This window comes from Ranitomeya variabilis, chromosome 2, assembly GCF_051348905.1.
Source record: "Ranitomeya variabilis isolate aRanVar5 chromosome 2, aRanVar5.hap1, whole genome shotgun sequence".
NCBI classification, from domain to species: domain Eukaryota; kingdom Metazoa; phylum Chordata; class Amphibia; order Anura; family Dendrobatidae; genus Ranitomeya; species Ranitomeya variabilis.
Genome location: NC_135233.1, coordinates 236,747,773 through 236,767,711, shown reverse-complemented (window position 1 = coordinate 236,767,711; position 19,939 = coordinate 236,747,773). Strand labels below are relative to the sequence as shown.

Below are 19,939 nucleotides of genomic sequence, written 5' to 3'. Positions count from 1 at the left end.
CATAACACAATTCTTACAAAACAACTTTATTCGTAGAATCCGGGCAGATGGAGAGGTCACGACCTTTCTGGCCCTAATTTTATCCACCCAGAGGATATATAGGATGATGTGGCGGAGGCGGCTGTTCCTAACAACGTCCTCCATGAGGGGGCATCTTGTTCATTCGATGCCCCAGCTGCTGGCAGGGTGCCCCTATGCACCCATTATGCCAGCTGTAAAGGCTCCAGCTCTCGTCTGCGTGGCAGAGATTGGTCACACCGCGGCAGGTGGCAGCAGATGTCTCCCTTTCAGCCGATCAAACGATAGAAAACCCAGCAGCCAAATGTGATCCAGTGGCCGGCCCAGCTCAGCTCGGACCACTTGTTAACGGTATGTGCCATCCCATAGCCCTGGATAATGAGAGAGGAGGCAAAAATTACACAATAGCTACCAATATTGGGCTGCCGCCCGACTGGTAAATGGCTAATTAGAGGGCTTATTCAGCTTTGGAGACAATCATTTTCTTAAACGCATATATTTTTAGCAATTGGTTTGATTAAAGCTTCTGCACCGTTTGTCTCCTGTAATCTCTGTGTTGCACGGTCTACTGATGGCTGCAGAATGAGGTAACTGAGAATCCATCAGTGAGCTCACTGCGATGGTCTGCCGGGTAGTTTCTAACACTTATCTGATAACTGATTTATATTATATTAAATAAAAAAGCCTGTAAGAGCCAAACGGTGCAACATGGTTCAGTTACAAAAAATATTTATATCCCCTAAATAAATGGATTTATGTAACACAAATAAAATAAAAACAAAATTATCGGTAAGGACGAGTCGCGTTTCACAGAATTGGAATGGAAGTGACCCCTAGCGGACAACTTATCAGGAACATCATTTTATTTTACTAATTCATTCATACACTGTTTACCTCTTCTTCGCTGGTATCCTCAGAGTCTGTATCAAATAAAGACCCCAAGTACGTCAGCTGAAGTAGAGCCATGATGCCGAACAGCATGTTAATCAGGAACACCAGAGGGCCCTGGGAGAAGGCGAAACACGAGAGCTGGTTACAGTCTGACAGGTCACATACAAAGCCAATGGCTGCTTATTCTATAATAGGGGATGCACACAGGCGGGGTGCGTGTGTAAATGGGTGACGTGGCCCACTCAGTGCCGTGATCCTACCAACGTCTTACCTTTCTGTTATGGTGGGTACAGGACGAAGAGCATTTCTTGGACAGGATGCAGGCACTGAAGACCTCTGCAAGTCTCCTCCGGAGCACTGATGTAGAGGGAGGGAAGAGGCAAATTAGGGGGGCTATAAAGCAACATCAACGAGGCAAACATGGAAATAATTGTGCAAATGGTATGGGAGCATCCCCCAGAGCAGCGATCAATGAAGATGCTCCAAAACATTAAGACCAGTTAGGCTACTTTCACACTAGCGTTTTTTGCAATCTGTCGCAATACGTCGTTTGGCCGAAAAAACGCATCCTGCAAAAGTGCTTGTAGGATGCGTTTTTCCCCATAAACTAACATTAAGTGACGTATTGCGACGGATTCACACACACATCGCAACCGTTGTGCGACGGTTGCGCCGTGTTGTGGCGGACCGTCGGCACAAAAAAAGCTACATGTAACGTTTTTTGCCGCCGATGGTCCGCTTTTTCCGACCGCGCATGCGTGGCCGGAACTCAGCCCCCACCTCCCCGCACCTCACAATGGGGCGGCGGATGCGCTGGAAAAATGCATCCGCTGCCCTCGTTGTGCGGCGCAGAGAACGCTAGTGTCGGTAACCACGGCCCGACGCACTGCGATGGGCCGAGCCCGACGCTAGTGTGAAAGTAGCCTAAGATCCATAATGGGATGGGTTCCTGGGCTACAATCACAGTGGGAAATATTACGAGACAGAATGTCCAGAAAGGAGAATCACGACCACACTCGGGCGCCACCACACTCGGGCACCACCACACTCGGGCACCACCACACTCGGGCACCACCACACACTCCTGGGTCTCAAATATGGATGGAAAACAGACGGACGACTTACCATGCTCGACGTACGTGATGAAACCAAGAGATAAAAGCACAGCTGCAAGGTGGAAGTTGAGACCCTGGGGAGGACACACAGGAATATATGTAATTAAGAGAATTAACCACCTGTGGGGGCTTATTTTTCTTACTCAAATACTAGAATTTGGTGCTAAAATGGATTTCATTAAAGATTTTGCAATGTTTGCCTTCTATCATTTACCTCTGTACTGCACGGTCTATTGCTGGCTGCAGAATGAGGTAACTGAGAAGCCATCAGTGAACTCATTATAAAAATCTGATGGTCACCGACCACATTAAAGTTGAATGGTGCAAAATTGTTATTGATGCTTGTTTGCAAAAATTATTTTTATCCATAAATTTAAATAAAAAAAAACAAAACATTTTACCCTCAAAAGTGGACAACCACTGTAAATGCGTACAGACATCACAGCAATACCTCTAACATGACACTCACATGAAGTAAAGCGCTGGCGGCATACGTTACAATGATGGCGTGAAATGTGCCGAGCTTCAGAGCGTTCTTGAACACATCTGATGAGAAGATTTAGGAAGGTTAGTAAAGGCGGCGAGGATCTGCTTAAATCCCGTCTCCAAGCTTTCCTACAGCCATGGTCCTGTATGCGAGACGCCCTAGAAGAGCAGACGGCAGCAGAAAGTGCTGTATGAAAGCCTCCATCCTGCGCCCCAGGAGTATCCTTACATGTATGCATCCATCGGGACATGGGCAGGTTCCAGCTCGTCACCACGTCCACCATGGAGCGAGGAATCTCTACATTCAGTGGCTGAGAAACCGAGAGATCCCTGAAGAGAAACAGGTGGATTACCCCATGATGGCCGGGGTGGAGGACGATGGATCGCGGCCACGTGTGGACTCACCACTGAACGTGATCTTTCTCCTCTGTGAACCCAGCACCGGATAGGACGGTGGTGACTTCAGACAAGAAGCCGACAAAATAATTACTGAAATGGAAAGATGACGTGTTCTCGTAGGCCCGCAGCCACCTGCAGACAGGACAGCAAAGTATCAGCGCTGAGCAAGGGGATCGGCAATACCTCCCATCCCCCAAATGTGCCAACTAGTCACAGTGCATGAAATGTAGCATCACCAGATAATACCACAGGCAGTTGGGTCATGTAATATCGAGGGCTGGGGTCTCATATTGGGCCTCCCTGTGTCCATGGCCGGGCGGTGACTGCACCCCCTACAGTTGAGCCGCTGGGGACAGGGTAAGTGTGCACATATTATTCTCCATGGAGTTTTTACAACTTAAAATTAGATGTTATTAAAAATGTGTCTCTACAGTGAAATAACTTGTGGGCATCGTTCACCTGTCCGAAGCAGGCGGATCAGGTGACAACTAAGGCTACGTTCACATTTGCGTTGCGTCGGGCGCAGGTTCGGCGACGCATAGCGAAGCATGCGTCATGTGCCCCTATATTTAACAAGGGGGCGCATGGACATGCGTTGTCTTGCGTTTTGTGATGCATGCGTCATTTTTGGCGCAAGCATCGGCGCAGAGGACGCTGCATGATGCAGTTTTTTTGCGCCAAAAATCATGCCAAAATTGGACGCATGCGTCACAAAAACCTGCGTTGTGCATGCGTTTTGCGTTGCGGCGCCGACACTGGGCCCAACAACGCAAATGTGAACGTAGCCTTAGCGAACTATCGCCCAATTAAAAGAAAAAAAAATACCTTACTTACCGTACAACAAGACCCCTGTCACCGAGAGAAAAAAATAAAATAATATCAAGATGATGGATGATGATGAGAAGGTGAATGTGGGTGTCGGGGGATGGGTGGTCAGAGTCGGGGGTGTAAGTTATGGGTTACACGAGGTGAGGCGGCTGAGATGACATTATAATGATCACGACCTGTAACTATGAAGGGAGTGGCACAGCAGGACAAAATCAGCACAGACTGTACATAATGCTCCCGATGCTTTCTCCCTCTCTCCCATTGGGGTGGAGAGGCAGGAGAACGTGCTCCTACCGGGCTGCCATGGTGCACGTGTCCTGCTGATGGGGATGGGACCTGTGCACAATCTCTTTACAATGAGTGGACGCTGCTTTGTATCGCTGTGCACGGTTTGGCAGATTGACCAGGACGGGTGCAGGGGGAGCAGTTACTGGGGGCAATTACTTTTCCTTTGCACCAGTCCTGATAAATCTGTTCCATGAGGAAAGAATGGCTCAGGGAGGACAGAGAATACCTGGCTTTACGTTTCTTACTGGAGAATCCGGGGAAACATAAAGGAAAAGGAACAAAGAAAAGATCCTGAGAAATACATAGTAAGGATGAAGAGCAGGACAGCACCGATCTCCAGGAGGGGCGAGACCCCCACTGCTGTCACTACATGCGAGGTCGGGGGTCACATATTCAGGACGTGATGAGCATTCTGGGGGCACATCCTTCACTAGACCCCCCGTGTATTTTTGCCACAGGCAAATCCTAAATGTGTGAATGTTTACATAGATCTTGTGGTTGGATCATGGAGGAGAATTATCACAATCTGGGTTCAGTGGAACTGTGGAGGGGTTGGGGGTCTCGGAAATGCTGCTTTATGGTTGCAGGAAATCAGCACACCAGTCACATCTGGTCATACCCTGCAGAGCACTGTCACCTGCTGCTACCGGCTCTGAGAAACTGATGTATAATGGATCATCTGCAACTTTCTAAATGACCAAGGTTCCATTTTTCAGCATTAAGACCTCTGCTTGCTGTCAGTGAATCATCCAGAGGCTGCAATCCCCCTGACACAGCGCCATGGCTTGTTACACAACATCAGCGTTCTCTCCTGTAACCAGCCGTGTAGCTGTCAGCAGAGCAATATGGGTCTCCGGATGGAAAGAAGCCGTTTATCGTCAGGAACCAGAAATAAACTATGAAACCTGGAAAACTCGGCTCCAGCTGGTGCTTTGTACTCACTTTCTCAGCAGTCGGTCTCCGTAGAGGGGGATGAAGTAAGGGAAGAGATATGGAGAAATGCAGGTGGACACCAGGAGGCAGAATACGCAGAGGATCAGGCTGCGGACCACCCGCCGGAACCAGCTGACAGTCTGCGGAGAAGGAGGAATGAGACCACACCAGAAATACGTATTGGGGGGACGCCCCCAAAGCCCCGCCGCAGGTTTCCTGCACGGGCATAGGGGAGAATGCTGCACAATGAATGTAATGAGTATCCTGCAGATTCAGTGGACGCCGCTTCAGGACACGCAACACTGATCACTAAGAGGGGCACAGACAACTCCGCAAGTGGCCATACACCTCAAATAGCTGCTGAGCCCCCCCATATACCTGCAAAGGCAGGACCGAGCGGGCGGGTGCTGTCAATGGGGAGTAGGCTGTTGTCAGGCACCTCTGCGGATGGGTTCTCTCCTTTCAGGACAGATCGGGCATATTGCCGTTGAGCATGCCCCATCCCTCCTGACAATGCACACAATACAAATCAACCTCTGATCCAATTCATTTTTCTTCACTATCCGCTCCCATCAGCCCCCAGTTTCTGCCATTATCCTCACCATTTTCCGCCCATTCACTGCATCCAAGTAACTGGCAAAACTTATCCAAGGGCCGAAGATGACGGTGCCCACAAAGTAGACATATCCCATGAACTCCACCGGAGATGGAATGGAGCGCACACTGCCACGATCCACATCGAAGCCCAAAGACACGGCTTTCATGGCCACGATCATCTGTGCACCTACATGGCGAGAAAGAGAAAAGAAGAAGCATCAAACGGGCAAAGGTCAACCCAGAGAATAGGGGTCCGGGATGGAAGACCAACCTCGCATCTTGTGCCAGCTGATGGTGTCCACCATGTGCATCTCCCTGGAAGGAGGAGACAAAGGCATCAGTGAGTGTCTGTGCAGTGGCAGCGATGTGACCCGTGTGCTGCACCGTGGGGCGCAGAACGGCAACTCTCACCCCATCAGCAGATAGATGAGGATAGTGATGGACAGCAGGACCCCGCGATGCTGCGAGTGACGGCACAAGAAGAGCACCAGGTAGCACAGCAGGCTGAGGAGGACCACCCAAATCATCTGCAGCTGGAAGAAGTGGTAGAGGCAGAAGAAGCCCCCGGCAATGGTGAACAGGTGCTTCATGTGGGAAGGGAGGCCTGAAGAGAGCGATGGGGAAAGGGAAACATCAGAAGCTACAGCTCACAGCGCGGGAGAGCACAGACACCGCGCGGGAGAGCGCACACACACAGACACTGCGCAGGAGAGCGCACACACACACACAGACACTGCGCGGGAGAGCGCACACACACACACAGACACTGCGCGGGAGAGCGCACACACACCGCGCGGGAGAGCACACACACACAGACACCGCGCGGGAGAGCACACACACACACCGCGCGGGAGAGAGCACACACACACACACACACACACACACACACACACACACACACACACACACTGCGCGGGAGAGCACACACAGACACCGCGCGGGAGAGCACACACACACACACCGTGCAGGAGAGCACAGACACACACCCACTGCGCGGGAGAGCGCACACACACACACACACAGTGCAGGAGAGCGCACACACACACACACACAGTGCAGGAGAGCGCACACACACACACACACAGTGCAGGAGAGCGCACACACAGACACACACTGCGCGGGAGAGCGCGCACACACTCACACTGCGCGGGAGAGCACACACACTGCGGGAGAGCGCCGACGCACACACACACACAGACACCACGCGGGAAAGCGCACACACACACACTGTGGGAGAGCGCACACTGTTGTGAATTCTGCTCTTGGGCTTCCTCCGGTGGTTGTTAGTGGTAGTGCAGTGGTCTCTGGATTATAGGCCAGGGCAGGTGTTTCTGCTTATTGCAGCTCTATTAGGTATTTAGGTTTGTAGGATCCATCAATCCCTGCCAGTTGTCCATTGTATCTTGGAGGGATTGCATCTCTGTCTGGCTCCACTGCCCTGCTGTCATTTCAGCTAAGATAAGTGCCTTGTTTTGGTTCTCTGTAGCACGCATGCAGTGTGCTTTTATGTGCAGTGCAATCTATTGTGTTTTTGTCCAGCTTGACTTGTTTGGATTTTTCTGCCATGCTGGTTTCTCTGGAGATGCAGATATACATCCTATTTCTTTAGTTAGATGTAGTATATAGTATTTTCTGCTGTGGAATTTTCTAGTGTTTTAATACTGACCGCTAGGGTTGAGCGACTTTTGCTTTTTTAGGATCGAGTCGGGTCTCGTGAAACCAGACTGTCTCGAAAGTCGGATCGTGTGAAATCGGCCGATTATTGTGAAAAGTCGGGGGCCAACCGAAACACGAAACCCAATGCAGGTCAATGGGGATTTTTTTTTTTTTTCTTTCTCTTCTCTCCTCTCCTCTCTCTCCTCCGTCCCTGCAAAGTTTGTGTTTCACTGTGCAAATCGCTATATCCCAAACGTTAAGATGGCGGTTTTACCCCCTGTGACGCCGCACAAAGCAAGCCGGAACCTATGTCATCACGCTGCCCACACTCCTTCATTGGCTGAAAAAATGGCGGGGAAAGCGTCATCTGAAACGCGACTTTGGCGCGAAGATCGCCGACCGCATGGCCGATCCCACAGTGGGATCGGGTCGGGTTTCATGAAACCCGACTTTGCTGAAAGTCGGCGACTTTTGAAAATGTCCGATCCGTTTCGCTCAACCCTACTGACCGCTTAGAACTCTGTCCTATCCTTTCTATCTAGCTAGAAGGGCCTCTTTGCTAAACTCTGTTTTTTCTGCCTGTGTACGTATTTCCTCTTAAACTCACAGTCAATATTTGTGGGGGGCTGCCTATCCTTTGGGGCTCTGCTCTGAGGCAAGATAGGATTTCCCATTTCCATCTTTAGGGGTATTTAGTCCTCCGGCTGTGTCGAGGTGTCTAGGCCTGGTTAGGTACATCCCACGGCTACTTCTAGTTGCGGTGTCAGTATTAGGATTGCGGTCAGTACAGGTTCCACCTACTCCAGAGATGGTCTCATGCGGCTCCAGGGTCACCGGATCATAACAGCACACACACACAGACACCGCGCGGGAGAGCTCGCGCACGCACACACATACACACACACACACACAGTGCGGGAGAGTGCACACACAGACACCGCGTGGGAGAGCGTGCACACACACACACACACACAGACACCACGTGGGAAAGCGCGCACACACACACAGCGCGGGAGAGCGCACACACACACAGCGCGGGAGAACGCACACACACACAGCGCGGGAGAACGCACACACACACAGCGCGGGAGAACGCACACACACACAGCGCGGGAGAGCGCACACAGAGCATGCAGAGTAGAAAGAAATCTCTGCTTGCTCAGTGAAGAAACCATCTGCTCTACGGCTGACTACCTGTACAGAACCAACACTTCTGACACTACACACATCTGCAGCACAAACCTCTGCAGACTCTGGAGTTTGTTACAGAGTATTGGTGCGGGTAATATGTACTGCAGACCCTTCAATTTAGCTTCCAGAGGACTTTCCAGCCTTTCTCCCTATGTGAAGAGCTGTGTAATGTGCACATTTTTGACAGCGGATCGCACACACACACACACACACGACTGAGGCACTCACACGACTGTGGCGCGCACGCACGCACACACACACGACTGCCGCGCACACACACGACTGCGGCACACACAACTGCAGTGCACGCGTGCACACACACACACACAAATGCGGCACGCACAACTGCGGTGCACACACGACTGCGGCACGCACACACACACACGACTGCGACACGCACAACTGTGGCACACACGTGCACCTGCGGCGCACATAGCGGCGTGTATTTCGATGTGTGGTTTTCGGCGCTATGTGCACTTGTTCCTGCCTATAGCGTCCCCCGTTTGTGCTCCTGGAACGTGACCTTACCGAACCTCCACAGCAGCCGGCAGCCCAGACACATCAGCAGCAGCACCCAGATCTGCTCCAGCCCCTGCAGGGCGGTGGGGAGAATGCAGCCATGAAGGAGCTGTTCATAAAATTCTCTGCGGCTGAAGGCAGCCATTTTTGGTCCTGGAAATCTGGGGGTTCAGTGGTCCCGACCTGCAGAAACAAAGAGAGATGCCATCACCTACATAGATAAATGTGCAGACACCTGGGACATAAGAACATGGCAGAGCAGTCAGTGTCACCTCACCGCCAGCCGCAGTTCCTCTGTGCCTCCTCTATGCCATCCCTGCTGCAGGCACTGCCATTCTCCCCTGTCGGGGATGCTCTTATCACTGCTGCTTGTAACGAACCAGTAAGAACTGAGTATAGGGAAATTCCACCAATCACAACACAGAACTGCATCCCGGAGCCCAATTAAAGAACAGAGAAAACCGACCAATGACATAAAAGAATATGAGACTCCTGACTAATCATAGGCAGAGACGACTAACTATGCGCGTCACAGACAGAAACAGCAGCAACCAGCCAATCATAGGAAAGAATCCGACAGCTGGTCCAATCAAAAACCAGGAAGTCAGGGAAGGTTACACGCCACCAATCAGCTAAACGACTGACTTGAATGCCAGATGTATTGGCCAAATAAGCAGATAAAGAGGCGGGACTAAGCGCGGAATTAACATATAAGTATTAAATTGACATTTTGATAGTTATGATTTCTGTATTATAAACTGAAAAAATGCAAGTAAATTATAAATCTAAATCAACGTGCGAAGTGAATCGACGAATAATAATGCAGCGTTTTATTGTTACTGGCATCTAGTGGCAGAAAGAAATTACTACATACAACAACAAAAATCTCTACTACCACCTAGTGGCACAATTAAATTACTACATGCAGAGCAAGTTTTTTTTTCTTCTGCCACCTGGTGATTAAACTAGGTAATTACATGCATTAATACTAAAACATTCATATTTACTACCACCCAGTGGTAGAATTAACTTACTACGTGCAGAGCACATGTTTTTTTGCTGCCACCTGGTGATAAATCTAGGTAATTGCATGCATCAATACTAATACATTTATAGCTACTACCACCTAGTGGTTGAATTAAATTACTACATGCAGAGTACATGATTTTTGCTGACATCTGGTGATAAGTCTAGGTAATTACATGCATCAATACTAATCCAATAATCTTTACTACCACCTAGTGGTAGAATTAAATTACTACATGCAGAGCACGTGTTTTTTGCTGCCGCCTGGTGATAAATCTAGGTAATTACATGCATCAATACTAATACATTCATCTCTACTACCACCTAGTGATAATAACAAAACCAGGAAGCATATTGGAAATTTGGGAGTTTTAACACTGCATAGTGCAAAGAGACCCAAAACCAGAAGCAAAAAAGACAACCAACTCCATATCTAAACCACAAGAGGAGGACACAGGAGTATATAGGTTAAAAAATTAGTAATATTTTATTTCACTTACAAGATATCAATAAATTGTGCAAATAAATATATACAAAAGATTAAGGTGCATAAGGATAGTTACAACGGATGGACATCCCCTGGTGTGCACAGTGGCGTATCCGGGGGGGGCAGCTGGGGCATGTGCCCCGGGCGCAGCCGACAGGGGGGCGCCAGCGGGCAACCTGATGATGCGGCGGTCCAAGGAGGCTCCTCGTCGGCGGCATTCTTCCGCCCCCACAGTCTGATATAATCCTGTTCTCTGAGCCGGCTGTCAAATTGACAGCCGGCTCAGAGTAAGTGCTGCGGGTCGTCTTCGAATCCCAAGGTGTATAGCGGCGCCGCTGTCGCTAGTACCCTTCGGCTTGCCTTGTGAATCTGTGTGACTGTGATCCCTTCTCAGTTTAAGCCCTGACAACCGCTGAGAGGCGCTGACCGCCGCTGGCACTTCCGCATCAGGGAAGCGCCAGCAGTGGCTGACGTCACTCTTCACACAGACACAGCAGAGCAAGGCAAGCACAGGCTGCTGCTGCTGCGTTGCGCCAGTGTTCGGGTGTTGGACGGTGGTAAGTGCTCCAGCTTCAGACCGCGGCCGCAGGGACCGGGTAATGGAGCTGAAGACACCGACCGAATTTAACAGAATCAGAATGATAATGTTTGAAATTTAAGGGGGCTGGTTGGGGGTCGGTCGGCTATATGGAGCCTGCATGATAGGGAGGGTCGGGAGCAGGGGCCAGGGGCAACGCAACGGTAGTAAATTGTGTGTTGTTTCACTTGTGAGGACTGAAGCAAAGCCAGGGGGCTGGATGAAATCTGAGGAATGATATGGGGGGATGGGGGCAGAAATCAGGACATTGTAGGGGAACAAATCAGGACAGTGTGGGGGCACAAATCAGGACATTATGGGGGCACAAATCAGGACATTATGGGGGCACAAATCAGGACATTATGGGGCAGAAATCAGGACATTATGGGGGCACAAATCTGGACATTATGGGGGCACATACAGTTTCAATATAGTTAAGGTTCAAATGGGGGAGGTTTGGGGGGGCGGAAAGATCCGGAAAGAGAGACCCCCAACGCGCATTTCGTTTCTTGTCACTAGCTTTTTCAAGGAGAAGTGGATAGCAGAGTAACAATGACCTTCAAATATGATTGGTCGGCATACATGTGACCGGTCACATGTTCAGCCTCAGCCAATAGGAGCGGTACTGTCGGCGCATGCTGCGTCGGGAAACAGCGTCATGCATCACCGCATGTGAGCGGGGAGGAGAAAGCCCCAGTCACGTGCGGGAGGCAAGAATGACGCTGCCACACAGTATAATGCAGCCCACACACACAGTATAGTGCAGCCCCCACAAACAGTATAATGCAGCCCCCACACGCACATAGTATAATGCAGCCCCTACCCACACATAGTATAATGCAGCCCCCACACACAGTATAATGCAGCCCTCCCACACACACAGTATAATGGAGCCTCCCCACACACACAAAGTATAGTGCAGTCCCCTCACACACACAGTATAATACAGCCCCCACACACAGTATAGTGCGACCCCCCACACACAGTATAATGCAGCCCCCAAGCACACATTATCGTGCAGCAGACACACACACAATATACTTACCTTCCCTAATTGTTCCCCTGCTGCCCTGGCTTTTTCAGAGCATCTCAGCGTCTCATCAGCTCCACTGCTGGCACACGCTGAGTCAGAGGCAGAGGGGGAGTGATCACTGCCTTCAACTGTATCGGCATCTATCATGCCGATACGCTGAGTACTCGATGCGGGGGGGGGGGCGTAAGGTCCCTCCTACTCAGGGGCCCCATAGCAGCCGAGTAGGGGGCCATTGGAGGAGAGGGGGCCCTAGGAGGCTGCCTGGTCTGCCTGCCCCTAACGCTGGTCCTGCATGCGGTGACAGTTTTCACACGTACTGGAGACACTGACAGGCGTAGACCCATTCAAGTGAATGGATCTGTGCACATGTCAGTGTGTTTCCATGGACAAACACGCTGACATGTCCACTTTTTACCATCAGCATGGGCTGCAAAACGTCCCGCACACATGCACACGGAGAACGGTGAGAGTTGTTTCCCGGCTCTCATCATTCTCCCCTGCTTTGCCAGCAATCAGCGCAAGCAGGGGAGAATGATGAGAGTTGTATTCAAGTGAGAATACTTGATTACTCCCATAAGCCTACATCTGCTGACGCTAATAACAGTGACAGCAGAAGTGGCTGATGGGAGAATTTCTCACCCACCACCGTGCTGTTAATAAATAAATAAATAAATAAATAAATGAAAAAAACTTGGGTTCCTCTCTATTTTCTACAACAAGCCAGGCAAAACTTCGTTGGGAGCTGCAACCCTCAGCTGTCAGGTTCAGCAAGGCTGGTTATCAAGAATAGAGGGGTCCTCACGCTGTTCTTTTAATTATTTAAATAAATAATGAAAAAAAAAAACGGTGTGGGGGTCCCCCCATTTTTGACAACCAGTCTTGCTAAAGCTCACAGCTGGGGGCTGTATTCTCAGGCTGGTAAGGGGTCATGGATATTGACTCCCTCCAGCCTAAAAATAGCAGCCCGCAGCCGCCCAGAAAAGGCACATTAGATGCGCCAATTCTGGTGCTTTGCCCGGCTCTTCTCACATGCCACAACTTAGTAATGGAGACGTCTATAAGACAACTATCCATTACTAATCCTATAGTTATATGGCAAATAAAGACACAGCCAGAATAAAGTCTTTTATTAGAAACTAGATGGTGGCCCGATTCTAGCGCATCGGGTATTCTAGAATATGTATGCGTAGTATATTGTACAGCCCACGTAGTATATTGCGCAGCCCACGGAGTACATTGCGCAGCCCACGGAGTACATTGCGCAGCCCACGGAGTACATTGCGCAGCCCACGGAGTACATTGCGCAGCCCACGGAGTACATTGCGCAGCCCACGGAGTACATTGCGCAGCCCACGGAGTACATTGCGCAGCCCACGCAGTACATAGCGCAGCCCACGGAGTACATTGCGCAGCCCACGCAGTACATAGCGCAGCCCACGTGGTATATTGCGCAGCCCACGTGGTATATTGCGCAGCCCACGTTGTATATTGCGCAGCCCACGCAGTACATTGCGGAGCCCATGGAGTACATTGCACAGCCCACAGAGTACATTGCGCAGCCCACGCAGTACATTGTGCAGCCCACGTAGTACATTGCGCAGCCCATGCAGTACATTGCGCAGCCCACGTTGTACATTGCGCAGCCCACGTTGTACATTGCGCAGCCCACGTTGAACATTGCGCAGCCCACGTAGTATATTGCGCAGCCCACGTAGTATATTGCGCAGCCCACTTTGTATATTGCGCAGCCCACGCAGTACATTGCGCAGCCCACGTTGTACATTGCGCAGCCCACGTAGTATATTGCGCAGCCCATGTAGTATATTGCGCAGCCCACGTAGTATATTGCGCAGCCCACGTTGTATATTGCGCAGCCCACGTTGTATATTGCGCAGCCCACGTTGTATATTGCGCAGCCCACGTAGTATATTGCGCAGCCCACGTTTTATAGTTACGTAGTATATTGCACAGCCACGTAGTATATAGCACAGCCCATGTAGTATATTGCGCAGCCCACGTTGTATATTGCGCAGCCCACGCAGTACATTGCGCAGCCCACGTTGTACATTGCGCAGCCCACGTTGTACATTGCGCAGCCCACGTAGTATATTGCGCAGCCCACGTAGTATATTGCGCAGCCCATGTTGTATATTGCACAGCCCACGTTGTATATTGCGCAGCCCACATTGTATATTGCGCAGCCCACGTAATATATTGCGCAGTCCACATAGTATATTGCGCAGCCCACGTTGTATAGTCACGTAGTATATTGCCCAGCCACGTAGTATATAGCACAGCCCATGTAGTATATTGCCCAGCCACGTAGTATATAGCACAGCCCACATAGTATATTGCCCAGCCACATAGTATATAGCACAGCCCATGTAGTATATTGCCCAGCCCACGCAGTATATAGCAATGTGGGCATCATATCCCTGTTAAAAAAAAAGAAATAAAATAAAAAATAGTTATATACTCACCTTCCGGAGCCCCCGGATCCAAGCGAAGCGGTTACTGACGCTGCTCGTGCGCTCCGGTCTCCGACACTGCTCGTGCGCTCCGGTCTCAAGAGTGCATTGCGGTGTCGCGAGATGATGACGTAGCGGTCTCGCGAGACCGCTAAGTCATCATCTCGTGAGATCGCAGCATGGACCGGTCACCGGAGCGGCGCGAGCGGGAAAGGCCTGTTGTCGATCCGGGGGCCGACGGACGGTGAGTATATAACGATTTTTAATTTTTTTTATTATTTTTAACATTAGATAGGCAGCATGAATAGTAAAAAGTTGGTCACACAGGGTTAATAGCAGCGGTAACGGAGTGCATTACACCGTGGCATAACGCGGTCCGTTACCGCTGCTATTAACCCTGTGTGAGGGCAGACTGGAGGGGAGTACGGAGTGGGCACTGACTGCGGGGAGGAAGGGACGGCCATTTTTCCGCCGGACTGTGCCCGTCGCTGATTGGTCGTAGCTGTTTTGCCACGACCAATCAGCGACTTGGATTCCATGACAGACAGAGGCCGTCCTGGCGGCCTCGACCAATCAGAGACGCGGGATTTCCAGGACAGACAGACACAGTTATGTGTTATTTCTAGTTGTTTTTTGGTAATCTCGGGCTCCTGCACACAATAGTTATATATTATGTAACTTTCCTTTTAAATGTTTTTAAATTTCATATGTGGTGTTGAATTTACTAATAAAATTTTTAATAATTTTTTATGGTGATCCCTGCTTATATGTATGTTTCTTTGTCCTTGGATACACTTGTAGGTAAGTTCCCAAAGGGATATAATTTCCAAAACGGGGTCAATTGAGAGGGGATTCTGCTTTTCTAGCACTTAGGGGCTCTGTATATGGTGTCCGCAAACTATTCTAGGAAAATCTGCACTCCAGGAGGCAAATAGCGCTCCGCTCCTCCCGAGTCACTCAGTATGGCTTGGTAGTACTGTGCAGCCACATATGGGGTATTGCCACGTTCAGTAAAAATTGTGGGGAAAATTTTGGTGCCATTTTTATCCATTTCCCAGTATAAAAATGTAAAACTTGGGGCTAACACACAGTCTGAGTGGTAAAAATGTAAATTATTATTATTTTTTCTTCACTGCCCAATGTTATAAAAGTCTGTGACACACCTGTGGTGTCAATATAATCACTGCACCCCTAGATGAATTCATTGAGAGGTTTAGTTTGTAAAATGGGGTCACATATGGGGGGTTCTTCTGTTCTGGCACCTCAGGGGCTCTGCCAATGTAACATGGCACCCTCAAACAAGTGCAGCAAAATCTGCACTAGCACTACTTCCCTTCTGAGCTTTGCACTGTGCCTCAAAAATAGCTTTCGACCACATATGGGGTATTTGGTGAACTCAGGAGAAATTGCAAAACAAATTTTGGTGTCCAAAACCAATTTTCTCTCGTTACCCTGTGAAAATACAAAATTTGGAGCTAAAAATGATTTTTGCAGGAAAAATGTGATTTTTTTATTTTCACAACTCTACGTTATAAGCTTCAGTGAAGCACCTGTGGGTTAAAGATGCTCAATACACATCTAGATAAGTTCCCTAAGGGGTTTAGATTCCAAAATGGTGTCATTTGTGGTGGGTTTCCACTGTTTATGCACATCAGGGCTTTCCAAACGCGACATGGCGTCCGCAAATTATGCCAGCAAATTTTAAATTCAAAAAGTGAAATGGTACTCCTTTCCTTCCGAGCCCTGCCATGCGCCCAAACAGTAGCTTTTCCCCACATATGGGGTATCGGCATGCTCAGGGGAAATTGCACAACAAATTTCATGGTCCATTTTCTCCTGTTTTCTTAGGAAAAGGAAAAAAATTAGGTCTAAATGAACATTTTGTGAAAGAAAAGTAAATGTTTATTTTTTTCCTTCCTGTGATGCAGTGACACCTGTTACAGCTAGGGGGCGCTGTTTGTGCTCTCCAGAATGCACATGGAGGCGTAGTGAGGCCACTATGCCATATTGCAGTCACAAGTGTAGCAATGATTAGAATGGTAAAGCAGAGACTGATTAACAGCCCTGTAGTATAGCGGGAGGTGTGTCAGTGTTGGTTTGGAAGCAGACAGAGCAGTTGTCTGCAGAGCACTTCCTGTGTGAAGCAACACTGGAGCAAGAGGAACCAAAGAGACTGACACCCTGAGTCTCGGGCTGTCTTTTGTTTACCCGGCTGCTATCCGGAGGATACAGCGTGCTGTGCACTGCGTGAATAAAAGAGACTTGGTCTCGGCGTGCGGTCGCTCAGGGAAACTGGACAAAGGGAAGTCCGGCCTGTGTAGGGACTGCAAACTAAAGCCGTGTACTATGTATTCTAATGGACTGTGTGAAGTAACACATTAAAGGAAGTTTTGTTTTGAACTTGCTTCGGTCACTGCTGTATCACTGCGTACGGTGCTACCGCTACATTACATATGGTGGAAAGAATGCAGCTGGTGGAATTAAGGCATACCCCAGAGAGTGCTATAGATCGTTGTGCAAGTCTGCTGGAAAAATGGAGGAACTTTTAGAGAAGATTATGCTCAATCAGCAAAGGTTTCAGCAAGAGGCGCTGCAGTTTCAGTGATCGCAGTAAGAGGTTCTGCAGCAGGAAATGCAGTTGCAGCAGCAGCGGCAGCAGGAGGCGCTGCAGGGGAAGCTAGCAGAGCTTCAGGGGTGTAAAGAGGAGACCCCGAAGGTGAGGGGCGATCAGCAGAGTCATGATGAGACCCCAAAGGTAAGGGGCGATCATTGGGTGCACCAGTGGTCCTATGTAGAGTCTTGATCCGCCAGGTCTCAGGCAAATGACTTGTTGCAGTTGGTGGAGGAGTGGCTCCAGCCTGAGTTTTTTCCCCATTCTAGATGATGGAGAGAATTGTGGCTGATCGGATGGTGCGGTCTCTGCTGGCTGCCATGCAGCGTTGGGTCGGGCTGAGGGACCAAGGCACCCTGGAACAGCTGAAAGAGTTGATTGAGTGGTATAAATCCACTCCGGACCTTGCACCAGAGCCCGGGCATGGGGCTAGTGCTTGTTCAGTGACATCTAAGCTCATGGACTGTGGGAACACTTGCCATGAGTCTATGTGTGCCCAACCAGTCTGTATCACCACAGCCGGCAGCGAACCACGATGGTGCCAGGTACTTGTGAATGGGTGCCATACAGAGGCTCTCCTGGACGTGTAGAGTAATGTGACTTTGGTCCATAGGACTCTTTTTACCAGGGGCAACCCCAAAAGGAACAAAAGTGGAGGTGATGGGTATCCACGGGGAAATCCGGAAGTACCCAACCATGGAGGTTAATTTTTCAACACCATGTGGGGACATTAAGCATGTGGTGGGAGTGGCAAAAACCCTTCCATATGGGACTGTGTTGGAGAGAGATTTGCCCCTGTTTTGGTCCCTGTGGGAGACCAGGGTCAACCCTCTCATGGAAAAGGTTGTACCGGGTGCATAACCCAAAGATATTGAGATACCTGCCATAAGGGTCACCAACCTAGGGACCGAGTGTAATCCCGATAGGCTCCCCCTAGAGTTAATGGCAGGAGAAACTGAAGATGTTGTTTCAGGCATAGAACCCGAAGATGCTAAGATGTCTGCCACAGGGGTCGCCAATTTAGGGTTAGAGTGTAACCCCGATAGGCTCCCTCTAGAGGTTGTGGCAGTAGAGGTTGTGGGGACCCCATTGAACCCCAAGGTGGAGGTGTTGCCTGGTAAGTTCAGGACAGCTCAGATCCAGGGTCCCACACGGAGACGAATGTATAAAAAACGCAGGTATGAGAAGAGCCGGGAGTGTATGGTCGCAGAGGCGACTGGGGACGTGCGCATTAGGAACCCTCTGGCACCAGTCAAGGATGGGGTCGGGTGTCAGGGAAAATTAGATAGAGTACTCGCTAGACAGCAGTGTCGGGAAGCTCAGTTTTGGATGCGACGTAATACAGACATATGCTCGGAGTTGCCGGCGCTGTCCACGGGGTTTCAGCGTCATATAGTCACTGAGGCACAGGTGACAGGATGACCCGCGGGGTTAGTGAACCCAAAATAAACAAGGTCGAGACCACCCAAAACTGGCCCAAATCTACAGTTAAACAGAAAAGAGGGTTTGGCTTCTGCAATGGAGAACGGGGTTGCGTGGTCCCATAATGAAGTGTGGATAAGAAATGCAAAGGAGAGGGATGCATGCGCCGATCGATGGTTTCAGTCTCTACTTTGGTTTCTTAGTGTAGTGTCGGGTGGGGATGTTACAGGGGTATGCAGATGCCCTGTCTCGCGCCCATACGGGGTAACAAATGTTCAACCCCACAGGTATGAACATTTGGAGGATATGTGAGGCAGTGACCCCTGTTACAGCTAGGGGGCGCTGTTTGTGCTCTCCAGAATGCGCACGGAGGTGTAGTGAGACCATGAGGCGGTATTGCAGTCACAGGTGTAGCAATGATTAGAATGATGAAGCAGTGACTTATTAAAAACCCTGTAGTAGAGGGGGAGGTGTGTCAGTGTTGGTTTGGAAACAGACAGAGCAGTTGTCTGCAGAGCACTCCCTGTGTGAAGCAACACAAGGGCAAGAGGAACCAAACAGACTGACACCCTGAGTTTCGGGCTGTCTTTTGTTTACCCGTCTGCGATGCGGAGGCGTGTGGTCGCCCAGGGAAACTGGACAAAGTGAAGTCCTCCATATAATATACTGCACAGCCCATAGTTTACCATATTGTCACGCTCAGACATGGATAAGTCCGGTGGACGATACAGCACACAAAAACGATGGGATGGAAAAGGGAGAGGAAGGCCCTTTTGATAGGGAGCGAGAGATCGGACACCTCCTGACACCAACCTGTGCATGTCCTTAAGCTCCCCTTATGCCTTATGTGGGTCCTTCCCCCACCGACCTCATGGGCCTATTCCCTGATTGTCACTTCAATATACCCTCACTAGTGCACTGGCCGACAAGTATGCTAGCCTCACCACTGCAGATGGAAACACACAGGGGAAGTGACAGACAAAGAAAAAGGAAGAAATACTCAGCTTCAGGGTCTGCTGCTAAGCTCCAAAGCAGCAGAGAATACGGTACCAGAAATTTGAACTCCCACAGCAGCAACACCACCACCAAAAAAGGAGCACTCCAAACCCCTAGCTGGTCTGCAAAGAAGTAACTCTATTACCAAAAATCAGCTGATGGGTCATGTGACTATTTAAATGATGGTGGGAGTGGTTACCAACCAATATCAGCTGACCTACCTAAACAAACAGACAAGAGAAAGACATTAACTTTTGCTGGACCAAAAAAATAATAACATTTAAGTTACAGCAGAGCACGAGCTGCCAAGAATCCCATAATGAATCGTGACACATATAGTATAATGCACAGCCCATAGTCCTCCATAAAGTATAATGCACAGCCCATAGTCCTCCATA

At 49.7% G+C, this 19,939-nt stretch overlaps 1 protein-coding gene across 4 annotated transcripts; it reads right to left on the bottom strand.

The window, feature by feature from the left end:
* Positions 1-10: 10 nt before the first annotated feature.
* PORCN (porcupine O-acyltransferase) lies at positions 11-9,454 on the bottom strand. 4 transcript variants are annotated; one of them, XM_077284137.1, is made up of 15 exons: positions 9,194-9,360; positions 8,931-9,104; positions 5,967-6,159; positions 5,827-5,870; positions 5,561-5,742; positions 4,968-5,098; positions 4,252-4,269; positions 3,744-3,758; positions 2,916-3,041; positions 2,740-2,840; positions 2,494-2,570; positions 2,035-2,098; positions 1,181-1,266; positions 913-1,023; positions 11-389 (listed from the first exon to the last, which is right to left on the bottom strand). In XM_077284137.1, exons 2-15 carry the CDS (start codon positions 9,064-9,066, stop codon positions 288-290), a joined length of 1,386 nt encoding a protein of 461 aa, XP_077140252.1. In that variant the 5' UTR covers positions 9,067-9,104; positions 9,194-9,360; the 3' UTR covers positions 11-287. The 4 variants fall into 4 exon arrangements, with proteins under 4 accessions (XP_077140252.1, XP_077140251.1, XP_077140253.1 ...); XM_077284136.1 differs by having other exon boundaries at positions 9,199-9,360; XM_077284138.1 differs by lacking the exon at positions 4,252-4,269 and having other exon boundaries at positions 9,199-9,360.
* Between the last annotated feature and the right edge of the window lie 10,485 nt (positions 9,455-19,939).